Here is an 18,577-nt window from a genome sequence, read left to right on the forward strand (position 1 = left end):
CGCTGCTGCGATCCGGTTCCGCCGTCACATTCCTGCAGAAACCGGTTGCAACCACAATGTCCTCGGAAGCGAAAACGCTTTTAGAAGGGAAGGGGAAGTCCTAACTGTTGCTGCAGGTGTGTTGTGTGAGAGTGCAGTTTTATACTGGTTAATGTGTTTTTGGGTTCAGTTGCTTTCATGGGGCCTAATGTGAGTCTATTTAAAATGTTAAGTTGTTGGTGTTGTTTTGGAAATGGAATTTGGGATCACTGGAACGATCAGCAGCATTTCTTGATGTGACTTTATGGCGGGTGCTCAGGGCATCATCACAAGGAGGACGGCATTCATTTATTTGTTTCATTTGATTTTTTCAGTCATTTTTGCAAATAGTGATTAATTTTGATTAATTCACAGCCTATATTTAATTACATTTAAAAATTAGTCGTTTGACACCCCCAATTATAATAAATGTCTACAGATGAGATCAAACAAGACAGATGAGAATTGCCCTTAAGCTGTTTAACTTGGACCAAGCATTTTAGGTCACAGATAGGTGTAGCTTCGGTTCTCTGTCTATACACCTCATCCTCCCTTCCAAAGTATTCTGAAGGCTTCATTTCTGGTTTTTCATTTTTGAAAAATGAGGTTGAAAGAGGTGTTGTCTGGCAAACCGCATGGTACACATGGAAGGGGCTGGGCGGAGTCAACTCTTTCTCACTTGCTATGCTTAAAGTTCATGTTGTGTCATAATAGGCTGGCTTTATTCTTTATGAACTCCACGGCAAAACAACAAACACTTTGCAGCTTATTATTGTCAAGCAAATCATGCACACCTCAACATGCAGCTGTCATCACAAATAGCATCTTGAGTATGCTGGTGACTGACATGAGGCCTCTCTCAATGGTGGAGGATGATGGTTTTAAGAATAAGAATAAGAACAACTTTATTTATCCCGAGGGAAATTCTTGTGTCATGTACATGCTCAAAGCAGTTGGAGAGACAAAGGAACAGGTGAAATAGAAATATGATATACAATATATTCATTAAAAAAATAAAAACATAAAAAAAAAATAATAATAATAATTAATTAAATACATGACTGCATCCTTGTGGATAAGTAATTAAGCCGTCGGTGCAGGCGATTCACAAAAGTGATTAAAGTATTGTGTAAAAGAATATGGGTTTGTAGCAGCATATGATATGATGGGGGGATAAAAACATATTTACAATCAGAACTCTTGGGTAATATTGCACAGTCGGTGAGGGCACAGAATAACCAAGGTAATAGTATCGCCATGGTCCATACCTTGAATCCTGGTTATACCCTCCCATCCAGGACCCATTTCACCAAACTCATGGAGAGAAAATATGTGGACACATTGCAAAAGATTATGACTGTAATTGAATCAACAAGCAGCAAGCTTGCTCTTACAGCTGATGTCTGGACCAGCGTTGCCACTGAAGCATACCTTGGAATTGCATGTCACTTCATCACAGAAGACTGGGAAATGCAGTCAATCTGCCTCACCATCAAACCACTGCAGGACAGACACGCTGCATCCAACATTGCAGAGTGGTTAAAGGAGGCAGTAAGCTGATTTGAAATTCCTCTCAACAAAACCATTGCTCTAGTGCATGATAATGGTGCCACTGCTGTGGCTGCAGCAAACATCCTGTCAGTTGTACTGGCCATACCTTACAACTTGTGATCAACTCTGCTTTGAAGAATCAAGTGATCGATGAAGCTGTTAGGGCGGCAAGATGTCTGGTTGAACACTTTAAGAGAAGTGAGCTTGCCACCACAAAACTTAAAGAAAAACAGAAACAAATGGCCACACCTGAGCACAACCTAGTCCAAGATGTAAGCACACGGTGGAACAGCACATTGTATATGATCACCAGACTGCTTGAACAAGGGTGGCCCGTGACAGCAACACTGTCTGACAGCTCTGTCACACACAAGGACAAAAAGTATCTGGACCTGAAACCAGACCAGTGGAGCTTGCTTGAGGAGCTTTCGGAGGCTCTTAAGCCTTTTGAATGTGCCACTGTCTTTATGAGCGGGCAGACATACACCACTATATCTGCGATACCTCCACTGGTGAAGGGGCTGTTGAGGTCCACTCTGAGTGCAGATTTTCAGTCAGCTGCACTGCAGGCTTTCAAGCTTACGACTGTGGAGCAGCTGCAAGAGCGATGGAAGTTTGAAACATCTTTTTCAGACACTGCACCAAACACAGTGGTTCTTGCAGCAGCCCTTGGCCCAAGGTTCAGCAGACTGAATTTTCTGTCACCACAGGAAATCTTTCATGTCCAGGCAAAATCCAAGCAATGGCATTTGGAGAGAGAAGGGAGGTGGATATGCAGCAGCGAAGCAGTAGCAGGACCACATCTACCAGTGATGCAGCTCCTAAAGCAACATCAGGAACTCTTCTTGACTCACTCCTTGACTCTGATGGTGATGAAGACAGTCCAGGGCAAGTGGAAGCTAGTGATGATGAGAATATCCAAGTGAGGAATGAGGTCCACAGTTACTTTGGAGAAAAGAAACTTGCAAAAGAAGAAAGTCCATTGAAGTGGTGGAAAGAGAACCAAGACAGATATCCCATGTTGGCCAAGCTAGCAACGTCCTACTTGTCCATCCCAGGGACCTCAACTCCATCTGAGGGTCTGTTTTCTGCTGCTGGCAATATAGCCTCAAAGAAGCGAGCCAGGAGCATGTTGATATGCTTAAATTTTTGCATTGCAATGCAACTTATCTGAAGCTGTAAGACAATTTAGGTGATAGCGTGTTGTTTTTCTGCTATTGATCTGTTTTCTAATAATGTTGTGTTTAATAAAGTGAAGGAAGGAGAGAAATAACTTTTCCCTAGCAGTTTTTAAAAATTTCTCCATGTAATCGATTAATCATGTCGAGATCCCATCCGATTCATCGATTATCCAAATAATCGTTTGTTGCAGCCCTACTTAAACAGTCATAAAACAGAGATTCAAACATTAATTTTTGTCCCAAATGTTTTTTTAGATAGAGCAGTGCCAAGGTCATGATAAAAGCTGCATGTCCCTCAAAAATCTGTGGGGAGGGGGTCTTGCTATTTGTTTTACTTCGTTTCATCAGCAGCCAGTCGTGTGAAGGTTGAACAGTCATTATATTGTGAAGATTGGATGAACTGAAACAGAAAAGGACTAAATTGAAGTGACTCTTTAAACAAGTGCCTGCATCAATACATCTCACTTTTCTTTCAATCCCTCTTCTTTTCCTTATCTGTGACTACATCCCCTTCCACCTTTTCCTCTTTAAATCACACTTAATCTCATCCCAGTCACACCCGTCCCTCATTACACCGAACAAGGCAGCAGCAGAGCAGATAGCCTTGTCAGCAGTTTTGTCCCCACCCCTAATCTACTCCTCGTCTACCAGCTCCTCTCCTCTGCCCATTTCCTTCCTGATGTACCATCCATTCCTGTCAAGTCTCCCAATCTGAAAGGACCTCCTGGATGAGTTTGGACAATGCTGCCCTAAAAATGATTCATATCAACTACAATGCTCTGGAAAAACTGATATTTTAAGCATCTTAATCTGCATGATGAATCCAAAGAAAATACAACCTTTGAAACATATTTTTTTGCAGATGCAGAGAAGGAGGTTGACACCTGTGGATGTAGCTATAGCACAGGCAAATGCAGCAGAGAAACCCCTGAAACAAACCTAACTGAAAATAAAACTAAAGGTAGAGGACGAAAGTGTTGAGATGCAGTTGGACCACATGGAAGGCATTCATTCACAAATGCAACGGCATTGCACTGCTGTTGCCAAAACTCTGCAACTCAACTGGGAAGATTTGAAAGAATGCTAACTGAAAGCAACTCCTGGTCGAGAGAGAGGTCTTACCTCAAGTGGAGGAGTTTAAGTATCTCGGGGTCTGGTTCACGAGTGAGGGTAGGAGGGATCGGGAGATCGACAGGCAGATTGGTTCGGCGTCTGCAGTGATGCGGACGCTGAGCCGATCTGTCGTGGTGAAGAGGGAGCTGAGCCAGAAAGCCAGGCTCTCGATTTACCGGTCGATCTACGTCCCAATCCTCACCTATGGTCATGAGCTTTGGGTAATGACCGGAAGAATGAGATTGCGGATACAAGCGGCCGAAATGAGTTTCCTCCGTAGGGTGGCCGGGCTCAGCCTTAGAGATAGGGTGAGGAGCTCGGACATTCGGGAGGAACTCGGAGTAGAACCGCTGCTCCTCCGGATCGAAAGGAGTCAGTTGAGGTGGCTTGGGCATCTGGTCAGGATGCCTCCTGGACGCCTCCCTGGGGAGGTGTTTCGGGCATGTCCTGCCGGCAGGAGGCCCCCGGGTCGACCCAGGACACGTTGAAGAGGTTACATCTCCAATCTGGTCCGGGAACGCCTTGGGGTCCTGCCGGAAGAACTGGTGTTGAAGGCTGGGGAGAGGACGGTCTGGAGCTCCCTAGTTGGGATGCTGCCCCCGCAACCCGGACCCGGATAAGTGGAGGAAGACGACGAATACAATGCTAACTGAAAGTTAAACATCTGGGGAAACAGTTGGAGATACTGAGAAAAGAAAAGAAAGACACAAAGAGTCGGCTGCAGGTAGAAACTGGTCTATTCACCTTATTTAAAAGATAGAAATGTCAAATGAAAACGTGAGAGAAGATATTGTTAAAGTCCTGGGAAAATGGTGAAGAAGATGGATGATGCAGTAAAGATGGTGCACCAAACAGGGAGAAGCATGAGTCCTCTGATCCTATGATCCTATTCATGAATAAACACATCAGAGATGACAGTTTACCTTAAAATGAGATGTTTAAAATGATAAGGAGATTTTAAGGGATTATTGGGAGTTCAATGTGTATTAGAAAATAAGGAATATTGCAAAGATATAAAGAAACAAATGGTGGATGATGGCCTTCAAAAGCAGTGCAAAAATGGGAATTTCTGAAGGTTTCTATCAGAAAAAAACTACTTTAGTAAAAAAATTGACAAAAGAAAAGAATGAGAAGGAATCCAATCATATCAAAACTCTGAAAAATACGTAAAAAATTACTGGTGTGTGGATATTTTTACATTTCTATATCAAATATCTGATTTGGTAATAAATCAGTGATATTGAAGATGAGAAATCCCTCGTTTATCTTATCTCCAGTTGCCAGCTTTGATTTTTGCACAGGAAACTAAACACAACAGGATGTTTTGAACAAGTGAGATTTTTAAACTACCATAATTTACTTTTTTACAGCTTAACTGGGAGATTAGGGATGACTAAGTGGATGGGGCACAGAGGATGAAAACATGGGCAGATGGCCAAAAGCAAAAAGGTCAGGACAACATATGCAAACATGTGGACAGACAGATGTCCCCTACTGTCCCAGCCTTTGACCTCCCTTAACCCCCTTGCTGTCCAGAATGGAGACAGAGTGTGAAACGGTGGACCTGCAGGCGGTTTAGATACAAGGGCAGCTTCGTGAGAAGAATAGAAACTCATTCCTGAACATTAGGCTCGGCCTTTTCTCTTGACTCATTCAGCTACTTACATTCATTAAGATCCACCGACACGCAGGGGACATTTTCATTGCAGCACATTAAGGCTTGGCTTGAGCTATTGACCATTCTGCAAAATGGAATATGGGGGCTCAGGAGCCCTGAGATCATGGAGACTAATAAGATGAAAGGACATTTTAAAAATGACAAAAGGGAACAAAAGACAGGTAGAAAGTAATAGTTCCACTGCCTGTGTGTGTGTGTGTGTGTGTGTGTGTGTGTGTGTGTGTGTGTGTGTGTGTGTGTGTGTGTGTGTGTGTGTGTGTGTCCATATTGAAGATGGATGTGAAGAGAAAAGGTTTCTGCCTTTAAAAATCTGCATTAACTAAACTCTTACAAGCTGCCAGTGACCAGTTAGAAGAGGACCGACCTGGAACCTGAACACAGATCCATGTTCACGTTTAGAACAAGAACTACCATTTCATAGAGTTTCTCTGAAAAACTGAAAACATAGATTCATCGTTTTTGTTCTTGCACCAGTTCTGCCTGTCGTGTCATGTCTGTCATCACAGGACAATAGATGATTCAGCTTCATGTTTTAGAAAATATTCTGGACTTACCAGAGCAAATCTGTTAACGGAAACAGTTTTACTAATGTTATACCTGAATCGCATGTTTGAAGGGACTGCTGGAACTGCTTCTTCAGCTTTACGGGGTTGGATTCAGGGGTTAAACCACCAAATAGTTTACGAGCGCAGCCACCGCTCCTCCCCATGGGTAACTCCAATTTTACGTTGCCTATTAACAAAATTTAAAAACTGGGGTGTAGTTTATAATCTCCTTTTTAAAGCCGAATTGAAACCGAAACTCAGGGAGGCGGAGTCTTGCTCCCACAGCGTCCCAAATAAGACCTGTTCAAAAGACGCGTATACTTGTCCGTGGACCCCAGAGGTTTAATGTGACGTAGCCAATGAAACGGTCTATGGTTAAGATAAACATTGTCACTATTTTTAGTTAATTAATAAATATTGAAACAAATTGTAGATAGGAGTCCTAGCTACAAATTCTATCATAGGACATTTGTACATTTAATTTTTAATTTATTTATTTTTAATTTTGTTCCTCTGTCTGGGCCCCATCCAGCCAATCAGGCCCTAGGCACGTGCCTACTTTGCCTTTGCGTTAATCCGGCTCTGCCCATGGGGATGGGTCAAACGCAGAGATGAATTTCACCAGTGTGTGATGATGACTATGGGACTTTAACTTTAATGGGTATCCACTGTCTTTGTAGCAAAAATGGTAAATAGCCTGTATTTATAAAGCACCTTCTTAGGGTTCTACAACCCCCCAAGGTGCTTCACAACACAATATATCATTCACCCATTCCCACGCTGGTGATGATGAGCTACGATGTGGCCACAGCTGCCCTGGGGTGCACTGACAGAGACAAGGCCTGCCGAACACTGGCGCCACCGGTCCCTCCAACCACCAGCAGCAGGCAAGGTGGGTTAAGTGTCTTGCCCAAGGACACAAGAGCAACTTTCTCTGGTCAAAGCCGGAAGCAAACCTTCAACCTTCCGCTTACTGGAAAACCTGTTCTACCTCCTGAGCTACTGAATAGTTTTGATTCAGCCAAAATGGGAGGGTTTTCCAGCACGATCGGCCTGTTTAAGGTCAAAGGACTTTCTAATAGATTTTCTGGTTGGGAGCAGAATTCATGGCTCTCATTTACAGCATTCACTCCAGGACATGAAGCAGCAAATCGGCCCCACACCTCCACATTACCACCACCATGTTTATGCTGTTCTCATCTTTCTGATAGTTGAATTATGACCTTTGACCTTAACCTAATCCAAGTGAGAATATTAACAGAAGTCACTTATAGGGTTTGATTGCATTAATCCCAAGACATAAGTACTTGTGGAAACAATAGATGCGTCTTGACCCAATCAAGGCCTTTCACAGTCACAGGAAACCTTGTAGAAGAAGAAGAAAATATATTTTCTATAGAGCCTCTCAGTATAAAAATTCAAAGGCGCTTCACAAAAACAAAAAAATGCAAAATATAAAAAGGAATTTAAAAAATGACTAAAAATATATTTAAATGAGCAAAAATAGACAATTGTGATTAAAAAATGTAAAGAAAGAGAGAGTGAATAGGAAAGAGGGAGATCATTGGATCCTGAGGAAAGTGGAATAGGCAAGGAGAGCAGAACAAGGAGAGGGTGATGAAGGTCACACCAAAACCACCTTGAACAGGTGAGATTTCAGCTGCTTTTTAAAGGAGCCCACTGAGCCCACTGATCTCAGGCTCAGGGAGAGAGAGTAGGCTTTGGTTACTTGATATACAGCTGAGTCATGCTCTCCATGACTAACTAAATTACTTTATGTGTCTTCTTTGACATCACTTTTTCTATCCACAGCTGTTATGTCCATGTGTCAAAAATGTCCTGATATCTGAAACCCGAGAAGTTTCACACACACACACACACACACACACACACACACACACACACACACACACACACACACACACACACACACACACACACACACACACACACACACACACACACACACACACACACAACAAACCATTCAAACACTGGAGATGCTGCAGCATCTCTCATAGTGTTGTGTTTTTAAATAACCTCTGCAATATCACCATCTGCTTGCTTTGCAATGCTGAGTTAAGCTGCAGAATGAAGCGAAACAGCAGCAGCTGATGTGCAACAATGCAGCAGAGCCCCATGGCCTTCTTCGTGTTTAGAGTCTCTCTGCTATGTCTTGTCACTTGGATTGAAAGAAATAAACAAGTGAATAGCATCTGATTATGCAGCAGAGCATGTGCAGATCTGCTCCTCCGTGTCTTACAGGGAGCAAGCCTCGGGCTGGAAATGAATTAGTCCGAATTCACTTTAATTAGAACTTACTCCAAGTGCTCACCCTTGAAACCCCCTTGAATTATTTCCGAGCGATTTCCAAAAGAATGTAAAGCTACTCCTTTCCATACTTTTTGATTTTTGATATATGTGATCATTAAACCAACAATTTAGTGCTTTTCTGATTGGCTAAGATGGTGACCCTTTGAGCCAATGGGAAAAATAAAACACACAGCTCGCTGATGCCTCTTCAGTTACTGCAGATGCATGAGCAATTAACCCCCAAACACCCCTGATTCATGTTACGCTTCAGGTACGCCCTCTGTTACCAAGACAACCAAACCACGAGCAACCAAAGTCACTAACTCCAGCCGAGGCAGCGTGATGGCCAAACCTCGACATGTAGAACAGAGAATGATACAGACGGAGGACAAATTCAAAAATGAGTTGTGCGAGGGGTTCAAGGAAACTGGAATTGCATCGAGGATTGCAGGTGTGAAATCTAATTTCTCACCACAGAGGTGAGATTATGGTTGAAGGAGTGAAAAGTTGTGTTTCTATACTCCAGTCTGCTGTTTCCTTCATTCACCTTTCGGTTTTTTCAAACTGCACGGCTCGTCACAGCAATTTTCCATCAAATCCCGTCATTAATTAGAGAAATGGGGTCTTTGATGACAGCTGTTACTTGGCGGAGCGATCACAGGTGAATTAATTCCCAGCAGAAACACCGTTACTCTTCCGAATGCACTCTATAAAACACTTCAGGATGTTATGACCGAGACTCCTAAACCTGACGTGGCAGTGATCCAAATCTGTTTTCCTATGTTTTTTTTATTTCTCCAAAGTCGTTCTCGAACAACTGTAGCAGAATCCTTCTTTTTTTTTTTTTTACACTTTAATGACAAGGTTGTAAATTCTAATGATGCAAGGTTAAATGTAGCAGATCACCACATCTCAGACGGTGAAAATGTAACTTCACTTGCAAAATAGGATTTTAATATTTTGGACAGATGCTTATAGAAGCAATCAATCATCATTTTTTTTATTACACCATCAGATAAAAATTAAAACTGTCATGGGTTCATCACGATGAAACTTCATAAAGTTGCAGCTAATTTCCTCTCTGACGAGCTAAATGGCAGATTGTGTAGGATAATTAGCATAGGATAGCTAATTAAAGTGCTGGTATGTGAATGTGTGTGCAAGTCATTTGTCAGACACGCCGCAGGAGAACTAATTTAAAGGGGTTTTAGATGATGAGCAACGTGTCAGTCTTTTTGTAAGCTAGTGTGTGTGGGTGGAGGGTGGAGAGGAGTTGGCAGCTGAATCATAGACAGGATGGAGAAACCTGCCAGTAACAGGAATCATCGCCTGCCAGAAGCTGACTGGTCAGTTTATATTTAAGTCTGAGGCTAAAAAAAATATTTTCCTATTAATTTAAATTTGCTACAACAATATAAATGACAACACATCCAAAATGCTACAGATTAAAGGAGATTATAGCAGCTACTTTGCTTGCTCCCTCAATTGCTTATGTTTTAAAATTTCCTCAGACTAATCCTAAAGGGTTCAAATGAAGGCAACTGGACTTCTTTGGTTTCTGGAAGACACGTTGCTTCTCATCTAAAGAGCTTTGTCAGATCTGGCTGGAATATATGAGTCAACCTTATAAACTGTAGCTGTCTGTTGTTGCTTAATGAGCTGAACCTACCTATGAACACCCCCCCCCCCCCCCACACACACACACACACCCACACCCCACCCACACCCCAAAGTGCTGATTTAAACGATTTCAACAACTCCTCAGGGGGGAGAATAGAATAGAATAGAATAGAATAGAATAGAACATACTTCATTGATCCCACTTGTTACAAGGACCAACACTTAAGACATTAATAAAAAAGAAGAAGAAGAACGAGAGGAGGGGTATTCATAGGTGGTTTCAGCTCATTAAGCAACAACAGACAGCTATAGTTTATAAGCTCAACTCTCCCATATCTCTGTCAGAATTGACAAAGCTCCTTGGATGAGAAGCTATATGTTTATAAGAAGTCCAGTTGCCTTCGTTCGAACCCTGTGATCTGGATGACTGAGAACTTTCATCAGCATTTTTCTTCAAACTACTTTCCAGGGTTTTGTTTTTTTAACCTCCTGTTGGAATATTTGTCCTGTCTTGTAACTCACACCCTTCAGCCGTTCATTAGTCAACAACACCAAAGTGAAAATAAGACCCATTTATATTCTAAAGCCTTCATAACATTTAATTTCAGGCAGAATGTAATACTTAAATTATTGATTTTCCATATTCTCAAATGGTTCATCCGACCCAATTTTTCTAAATAAAATGATTTAACTGAAATGTCTGATGTTTTATAATATTTCACAGATGAAACAGAATTTTCTAAATCCTACTAAAATCTGAAATCATTACTTTTGGTTGATTGCGCTCTTTGCCCTTTTGTCGGAAACTTAGCAATGACTCTTGAAAGTTATTTTAGGTTGTGCAGTAAAAAGAACGTTTTTAATCAGAGGATTCTTGCTAATATTAACCCTCTCAGGCTCAAAATAAGTTTTGATTAAAGGACAAACAACTAAGTCCTTCAGGGGAACTTCTGAGTTAAAAAATGCTCATGAAATACGTATGTGGAGTAGCCAGGTAGGTAGGATTTAACGTTGCAAATCTGCAACGCCAGCCTCCAGAGGGGTAAGACCAGTTTACCTGGAAACAATGTTTTGAATGAGGGCTGCACGTTTCCATGCATCCAGTTTAAAATGTTGTTTCTAAAACACATGAGGGAAATGCACGTGAATGTTTGGCTGATGTGTTGCATCGTCACGGTCCAGTCAGATCGTCGGGGTCAACGTCCTATGTGCATGGGTGATGGAGCCCCTTGCTTGAACCAAAGAAACTTTTAATTTAATTCAAGATACACTTCTTTGCATCTGATTATAATCCCAGTTGTCATTGGCATCAGTTTATACACATTTATATATTTGAACATTTAAACCTTTTATTTTTTTGTTCCTGTTTTTTATGTTTTTGTTCCTGTTTTTTTTACATTCATATTGGATGCTTTCAGATAGCATTATACCGAAGTGTGTGTACACGGCACAGAGAGTTTTCTGTAAAACGTCTGCATAAATAAATCTGAACTTGGCCCAATGATAAAGATAATTTAAAAGGAACATTTCTGGACAAACACGTGATGAATTGGATGTGACCCTGACCACTTGGCTCCGAGTGCGCATCAATCTGCTCAAAGGAGCTGACAGTGTTTTTTTTTCTGCCACATTTCACCTGAAAATACATCGGGCTTCAACAACTGCGTTGATTGTTCAAACAGCTGGAAAAACTTTATTTTGCACACACAAGTAATTTCAAGGCAAAGAGGTGTGAAATGCCTGCCATAAATCCGTCATCGCATTTTCTTTCTCTGCACTTTAATACTCTGGTAATGACATTTCCCTTCTTTGTAATGGGTTTCTGGAGGCCTGTGCTGATGACAGCACATCTCAGTTTTGTTGCCAAGCAAAAACCTAAAGTCCCCTCCGGTGTCATAAAGGTAACAACAGAACTCCCAAGTGTGAAAGTAGCAGATGGCAGCAGAAGATGGCTCCGCCCGTTAATTGAAAGGCCACAGCCACCTCACACAATCAGCCCAGTCCGTCTGTGATTATAGATGCGACTTTGTGTCCCAGAATACAAATCCACCACAGACTCTGTACCCTCTGGTGGCTCTTTAAGAGCAGGTAAGGAATGACCATGATGAGTTTTCAGCCTCCTTAGGGTCCTCATTATGTGTGACAGTGAAAGCCGAACCCCGCACTTTTTCCAGCTCAAACTTTCTCCATGTTTTAATGATTCTGGAGCATCCTAGTTATGCCGTTTTCTGCTTCCTTGCGTATCAGTTGTGTTTCACCTGATAGATTCAGTGTGAGACTGAATGTGTTACTTGAAACCGACTGTTTGTGTTTTGGACATTAATTAGGTTTGTTTGCTGTGAAATGCCACGGGGGTGCAAGGCAGCACCAACCTAAATAGTGTTGCATCCTTTGTATCGTGTCTTGTTGGAGTCCTATTGAAAATAGCAAAGAGTAAGCATCTTCTCCTTGGATTTCAAAAGAATACAAGGGATTATTTATTGGGATTAAAACCCTGAACAAATGCAGGAAACAGCTCAAGATTTATGAGCTTATATTCATTTGATGAAAATTCTGGATTTCCTGCTGATCTGCTGCTCTGTGTTGCATGTTGTCCAGCAATATGTTCATTTTCTAATAGGAGCTATGTGTACAGCTGTGACTGACAATCACACACACACATACACACACACACAGAGAGAGAGAGACAGGGAGCTACAGGATGTCCGATCACTGCCAAGCCAAAGCATGCAACATGATTTTTTTGTCTCTTTTTTTTCACATGAACACAGATGCATTACATGTGTCAACAAGAAGGTTCACCAGAATCCAACATGGGGAAGACCCTACTCTACACACACTGATGCATTATGGTAGTTTTACACAAATAAGTAAACGTTTCTCACATGGTAAAAGTCGCACATTTTGAAATCAGTGTGACCACATTGTGGAGACAAGCCTGAATGAGGTGAGCATGAGCGATGATGGATGCAATGAGGAGCAGGTGCTGGGATGTGAGGATGCAACGTGAAGAGATGATCAACCAGTCACTGACAACAATGCGGAAATACAGAAATCAACTTCAACAGCACACAGCTTTCTAAAAGAGATAAGACGCAACAAGAACAAAAGAACGAAAACAAAAGGGGACAAAAACCACAAGCTGCTTTCTGTCTCGGCCCCAGGGGTCTGGTTTTCAAGTGGTTTGCTTCAAAGGTCGGCAGGGGTGGGGGGTGTTGTTGGGGAGTTTGCAAAGACTTTCTGTTGTGTTCTTTGTGCTTTTTGTTAAAGGCCTGTAAGCATAACAAGCTCAGACACTTTCCATCAAGCAAATTTCTACCTGTTGAGCTTTTTCTTTGTTTCTGGTCCGTGTTCACCTCGCCTCTTATGAGAGTGTAGCCATTACCTGAAGCACTTCTTATAGAGTCAGAAATAATGGAGCCTTTTTGGTGCTGTAGCGGACCTGGCCTCCAGCTTGTTCAAAGTGGGTCCGCGATGGCGTTTGTTGCTCTTCAGCCATGTTTCGTGTCTAGCTCCGCAGAGGTTATGGGTTGCTACCAATGGATTTGGTCATTTGCTGTTGCTACAAAACAATCCTGCAAAACGTGTGGCTCACAACTAACAACTGTCCCACAGAAGGCTTAACTGCTGCCATAGATAGGCTTTAGCAGGATGAGCGCTATAATTTTCAGCACATCTCTGATGATAGAGCGGGCCAAGACAATAACCAAATATCTAGTCTGCCTATGCAGAAATAAATATTCAGTAATGTATCTCTTTCAGATTCACCTACAGACAGTTAACGGTAATCCAAACAGGAAGTGAATGCAGCAGCTAATCGTGACCACGTCAGATTAATGTTTTAAACTCACCTGAGAATATCTCATTTGACATATTACAGTAATTCCTGTATTCCATATTAGTGTTTAGGTTAGGAGACCTAGTTTCCTCTCTAGAATACCTTGAAGCATTTACAACCACTTCAACCCAGACACCACTGCAGGGGTAGTCGAGTGGACTAGGCTTTGCTACTGAAGCGCTGCTGTTAACAGGATGCATGATAAGAGGCTGCAGATTGAGAGTTACAGGAAATAAAAATACAGTCAAAAGAATAAACACATGAACTAAATGTGAAAATGTTTCTAGGCGTTGATCATCTTACCTGGGGACACAAGCAGAGGAGGTCTCCCCCTCGGGGGCGTCTGGAGCGGGGCAGCAGAACTGGTGAAGCACTGTTGGGTTGCTGTGAGAAGAAAAATGAAAGCAGACTAAATAACAAGGATTCATATTATTTGGAAACATTTTTTTTATTCAACTTGGAAATTTTGGACCACAAAGGAATGAACAAATCAAAGATGTTGTGGTTCAAATGTTTTTCTAATTTTAGCAAGTTTACAAAAAAGAACACAAACTTCTGTAAGACCCAGTAGATTTGATTGACAGCACGTGTGTGTAAACACTTTGCTTGTTTTCTTATGAAAAATGTAAAGCAGGTATTTTATCGACAAAATGCACATTTTTATTTTCTAATCTAAATCTTTTCAAGCCAAACAACACTTGAACCTGGAGTGACATCTTAGGTAAGCATTACAAAAGAAGGAGAGGAGGCCTAAAGCTAGAATGCACTTCCCAGCTTTTGATGAGTTGGCTGTGTTCATTTGATTTTTGAGACTTAACCTTCTCAGTGACCTAGTGGTAGTTCTGGGACTGGGACATCGGGGTTCAAATCCCAGTCGGGTCCAGTGTTGCCACAGTTACCTTGAAATAGTAATCTGATTACTGACTACTGATTACTCCTTCCAAAAGTAACGTTGTTACTTTACTGATTCATTCATTTAAAAAGTAACTAAGTTAGATTACGAGTTACCTTATTACTTACTTTCAGCATCTACCAAAAACACTCTCCACTGCCTCAACATGAAAACTACAACATGGTTTTGCCAACACTCACTTTATAGCGAATGCTTTTTAACAGTAATGTCAACCACACATCTTCTTACATTTTAAGTTGAACTTAAAACCTATTGCCTGACATAATGCATGTTTGTATAAAAATAAAATAAAATAAAAACAGTTTTTCTTGACCTCACTTAAAATAAATAGTACTCATAAAAAATAAAACACACAGAGCCAGCACAGAGTGTACAACGAACCTTAATATTTTCTTCTTTAGCTGATACAAACTCAAAATAGTGACTATATTTCCAACTAGAAAACGCACCTCACTCTCCTCCCGCCATTGTTGATCACGCTGTAGAATAAGGGGTCGGCAACCTTTTCCCATCAAAGATCCATTATTACCTGTTTCCCACAGTAAAGAAAACACGGAGCCGCAGCGGCGTTGTGGGCGGGGCATACCCTAAGACAGCCGAGAGCTGCTTCAACTGATCACAACAGGTGACAGCAACCAATAGCAGATAATAAATAAAACAGTTTGTATAAAATTGACCCAGAACTTGTCGCCGTCTATCTACTTAGATATTTTTCATCCTGTTAGCGGTTTTGATGCTGAGCAGGTGAAGCTTTTTGACGCGTCACACGTCTCCTTTTAAACATGTTTAAACTTTTCAGAATACAAATCCAGACTCTGTCTCGTTGGATTGTTGTAATTAAACTTTGTGCTGAACTAAACTTTACATTAAACAGTGTTTAAAAGGTAAGAAAAAGATCCAATAAATTTGTTTTTGCCTCATTTACAGAGATGGAGATAACGGCGTAGTGCGCATGGCTCTGGTGTTAATCAAGTTTAATGTTCCTGTTTGCAACAATCTTCACAAGAAGGCTAAACAGTTAAATGACAGGGTTCACAATGACTGGATATTTCCCGTATTTGATCGTTTATTTTGATGGAGAACCTCAAGGCTGCAGATGTGCTGATATTTTTATCGTTATGCACATCACGGAGGTAGCTACATCAATCAAGAAATGATTCCCATCAGAACTTCTGAGCTGGACACTGCTCCGCGCAGCTCGCTGTCAGCGCACACGTATGGTGGACAGCGAGATGAAGATGTAGATCGGGGGCTTAGAGCGCGTTGCGGAACCAGAGCCATGCGGGGAAGTTCCTCTCACTGAAGCAAGTGTTTTCCAAACCCTGTCTCTCAGAGAGACTCGTCACTTAGAAAATGTTCCCTGATTATGAAACTTTGGCTAAATAGCGCTTGTTCCTGCTTCCAACGTGGCGTCGCATTCATGAGCCTGTCTGAGGAAAAGTCCAGAACCTCACATCCTCTTCAGCTCAGAAAGCTCCTATAGAGACGTCTGATTACACACAAGCAGGTGACCTGTCAACCGTTGGGCCTGTTCAGGTTTACGCAGACATGTCACGTTGAGAGCTTGGAGGAGGTTTGGACCCAAAATGCAGACACCCGGAACGACATGAGGCAGGAGTGGATGTAAATTAAAACATTCCTTTATTAGGAAGGAGAAAAAACTTTCCAGAAGGGCAGGAAGCCAAAACCCAATGTCCTTAAACCCTTGAGAATGTAAGCTCACTTACGAGCACAAAACCTAGAGCCCTAGTGACGAGGAACAAAACAACTCTGACACAAAACAATGGACCAAACAAACATTGAGACAAAGACAGGGCTTTATACACTGGGGAGGATGAGAGGGAGGTGAACTGCAGGTGTGTGGGGAGAGAGAGACCAGGTGAACTGAGTTACTAATCAGGGAGGAAACTAACATGACTTTAGAATAAAACCTAAAGACAAGAAGAGCAGGAAACATAACTTAATAATCTAAGGGGGAGCTGAAACTAAAGGAAAAACACTACAGAAAGAAAAACTACAGGGGTGTGACTAAAGGGGGCCATGGGAGCACAGGACCTGGGAGGGGGATATCTGAGCAGGGAAACCTAGAGGGCTGAAGAGCTGGGGAAAAATGGAGAACACCAGGAGACACATGAGGAAGACACAGACAAGGACACATGAGGGCGCTAGGAGACACAAAAAGAAAACCTAGAGAGGGATGGAGAACACCAGGAGACACATGAGGGGAGACGCAGACAATCAATGCATTTAGAATTGGCATACAAATAAAAATGAATGCAGTAAAATAAAATATATTTGAATTAAATATTCATTAATTATTTTACAAGCAGAGTGCCACATCAGATGGATGAAAGAGCCGCATGCGGATCCAGAGTGCATTATGGGTAGCCAGCTTTCCAGTTTTATGTTCTTTATTGTGCATTTTGTTGGGGTTTTATTGCAGGGTTGTCCTTGATGTTTTAGTCGTTTTTTCAGTACTATGACTGTACTTTTTTTAGTTGGTTTTAATTTTGCACCGCGAGTGAGAGTTATATTCCAACAAATGGCATTGCGGTGCGGTTTAGTTATTTGGTGAAACAATACACTGCTTCCCATGTGCAAGGAAAGTGTGCGTTGATTGGTCAAATGCATTATGCAAAGCTGATCTTGACTCCTCCTCTGCCATGTTTTTTTTTTCCTTTAATCAGGATTTTCCCAAGCAGAAAAAAATCAGAGTTACGGATAAAATAACGCAGAATAGTCTTACCAAGAAATGACGTTATACTAGTATCACTGGTCGGGTCATACCAAAGACTTTATGAAAATGGAACCCAATTCCTCCCTGCTTGACACCACATTAAGGGGTTAGTTTGAGGGGTCACGGACAAAACTACAAAATAAATTGCGTTAATAATTAGCATAAACTCACCATCTTGCCCCAAAACCGCAGATATGTCACTACATGCGTTATCCTTCTTGACGTTGTCTTTATAAAAACTGTGACTGGGATCAAACAAGATTGGATACTTCTCCACTTCAGTAATAAACCTTTCGTCATCCATTATGGAAAAACAAAGGAGACCGCTAGCGAGGTGATAACTTTTTTTTTTAAGTAAAGCAACCGGAAGGCTGTACGTTTCTTTATTCTGAAAATCTCAGGAAGCTTTGCTCTGTTTCCGCGTCAGATTTCCTGTCTTTCCTTCCCCAAAAATGTCGAACTTGACCCGTTTCAGAGGCGTAGAGCGTAGAAAATAGAACCGGCGCGTAAGGGCCGCGACATCCTGCTCCTGAGGCGCGGCCGACTCGCGCTGCTGACGGCTCCGGAGGAAAAGGTTCTGTTGACCACAGCGGTTCCTATCAGCAGCTATGACGTGCTGCTGCAGTAACGTGCTGCTGACGGCTCCGTCACGGCTCCGGTGGAAAGGAGGGGTCAAACCAAATAGTTCCCGAGCGCAGCCACTGCTGCTGCTCACTGCTGCAGCTCCCTGCTGGGTCAAATGAGAGATGTCATTTCACCAGTGTGTGATGATGTCCATGGTGCTGACACACTGAACCTAAAAGTGTTCTCATTCCAAGGTTTGTCTGGTAGACAACAAAACTTATTTAAAAATCTATTTAAAAACCTGGACAGCTACAACAATGAATGACCCGCACTTGTATAGTGCCTCTCAGAGGAAGGACTCCAAAGCGCTTTACACTACAGTGTATCATTCATCCATTCACACACATATTCACACACTGATGGTGATGAGCTACGATGTAGTCACAGCTGCCCTGGGGCGCACTGACAGAGGCGAGGCTGCCGAGCACAGGTGCCACCGGTCCCTC

At 42.0% G+C, this 18,577-nt stretch overlaps 1 protein-coding gene across 3 annotated transcripts in view; it reads right to left on the reverse strand.

Annotated features, from left to right (window-relative positions):
• iqsec3a (IQ motif and Sec7 domain ArfGEF 3a) overlaps positions 1-18,577 on the reverse strand; it is a 109,739-nt gene that overhangs the window by 76,262 nt on the left and 14,900 nt on the right. For all 3 annotated transcript variants that reach the window (XM_015959412.3, XM_054739727.2, XM_015959422.3), the window contains exon 2: positions 14,161-14,241. In XM_015959412.3, coding sequence (XP_015814898.3) covers positions 14,161-14,241 — 81 coding nt within the window. The remainder of the gene's footprint in view (positions 1-14,160; positions 14,242-18,577) is intronic.

This window comes from Nothobranchius furzeri, chromosome 1 (assembly GCF_043380555.1).
Source record: "Nothobranchius furzeri strain GRZ-AD chromosome 1, NfurGRZ-RIMD1, whole genome shotgun sequence".
Taxonomy (NCBI): Eukaryota; Metazoa; Chordata; class Actinopteri; order Cyprinodontiformes; family Nothobranchiidae; genus Nothobranchius; species Nothobranchius furzeri.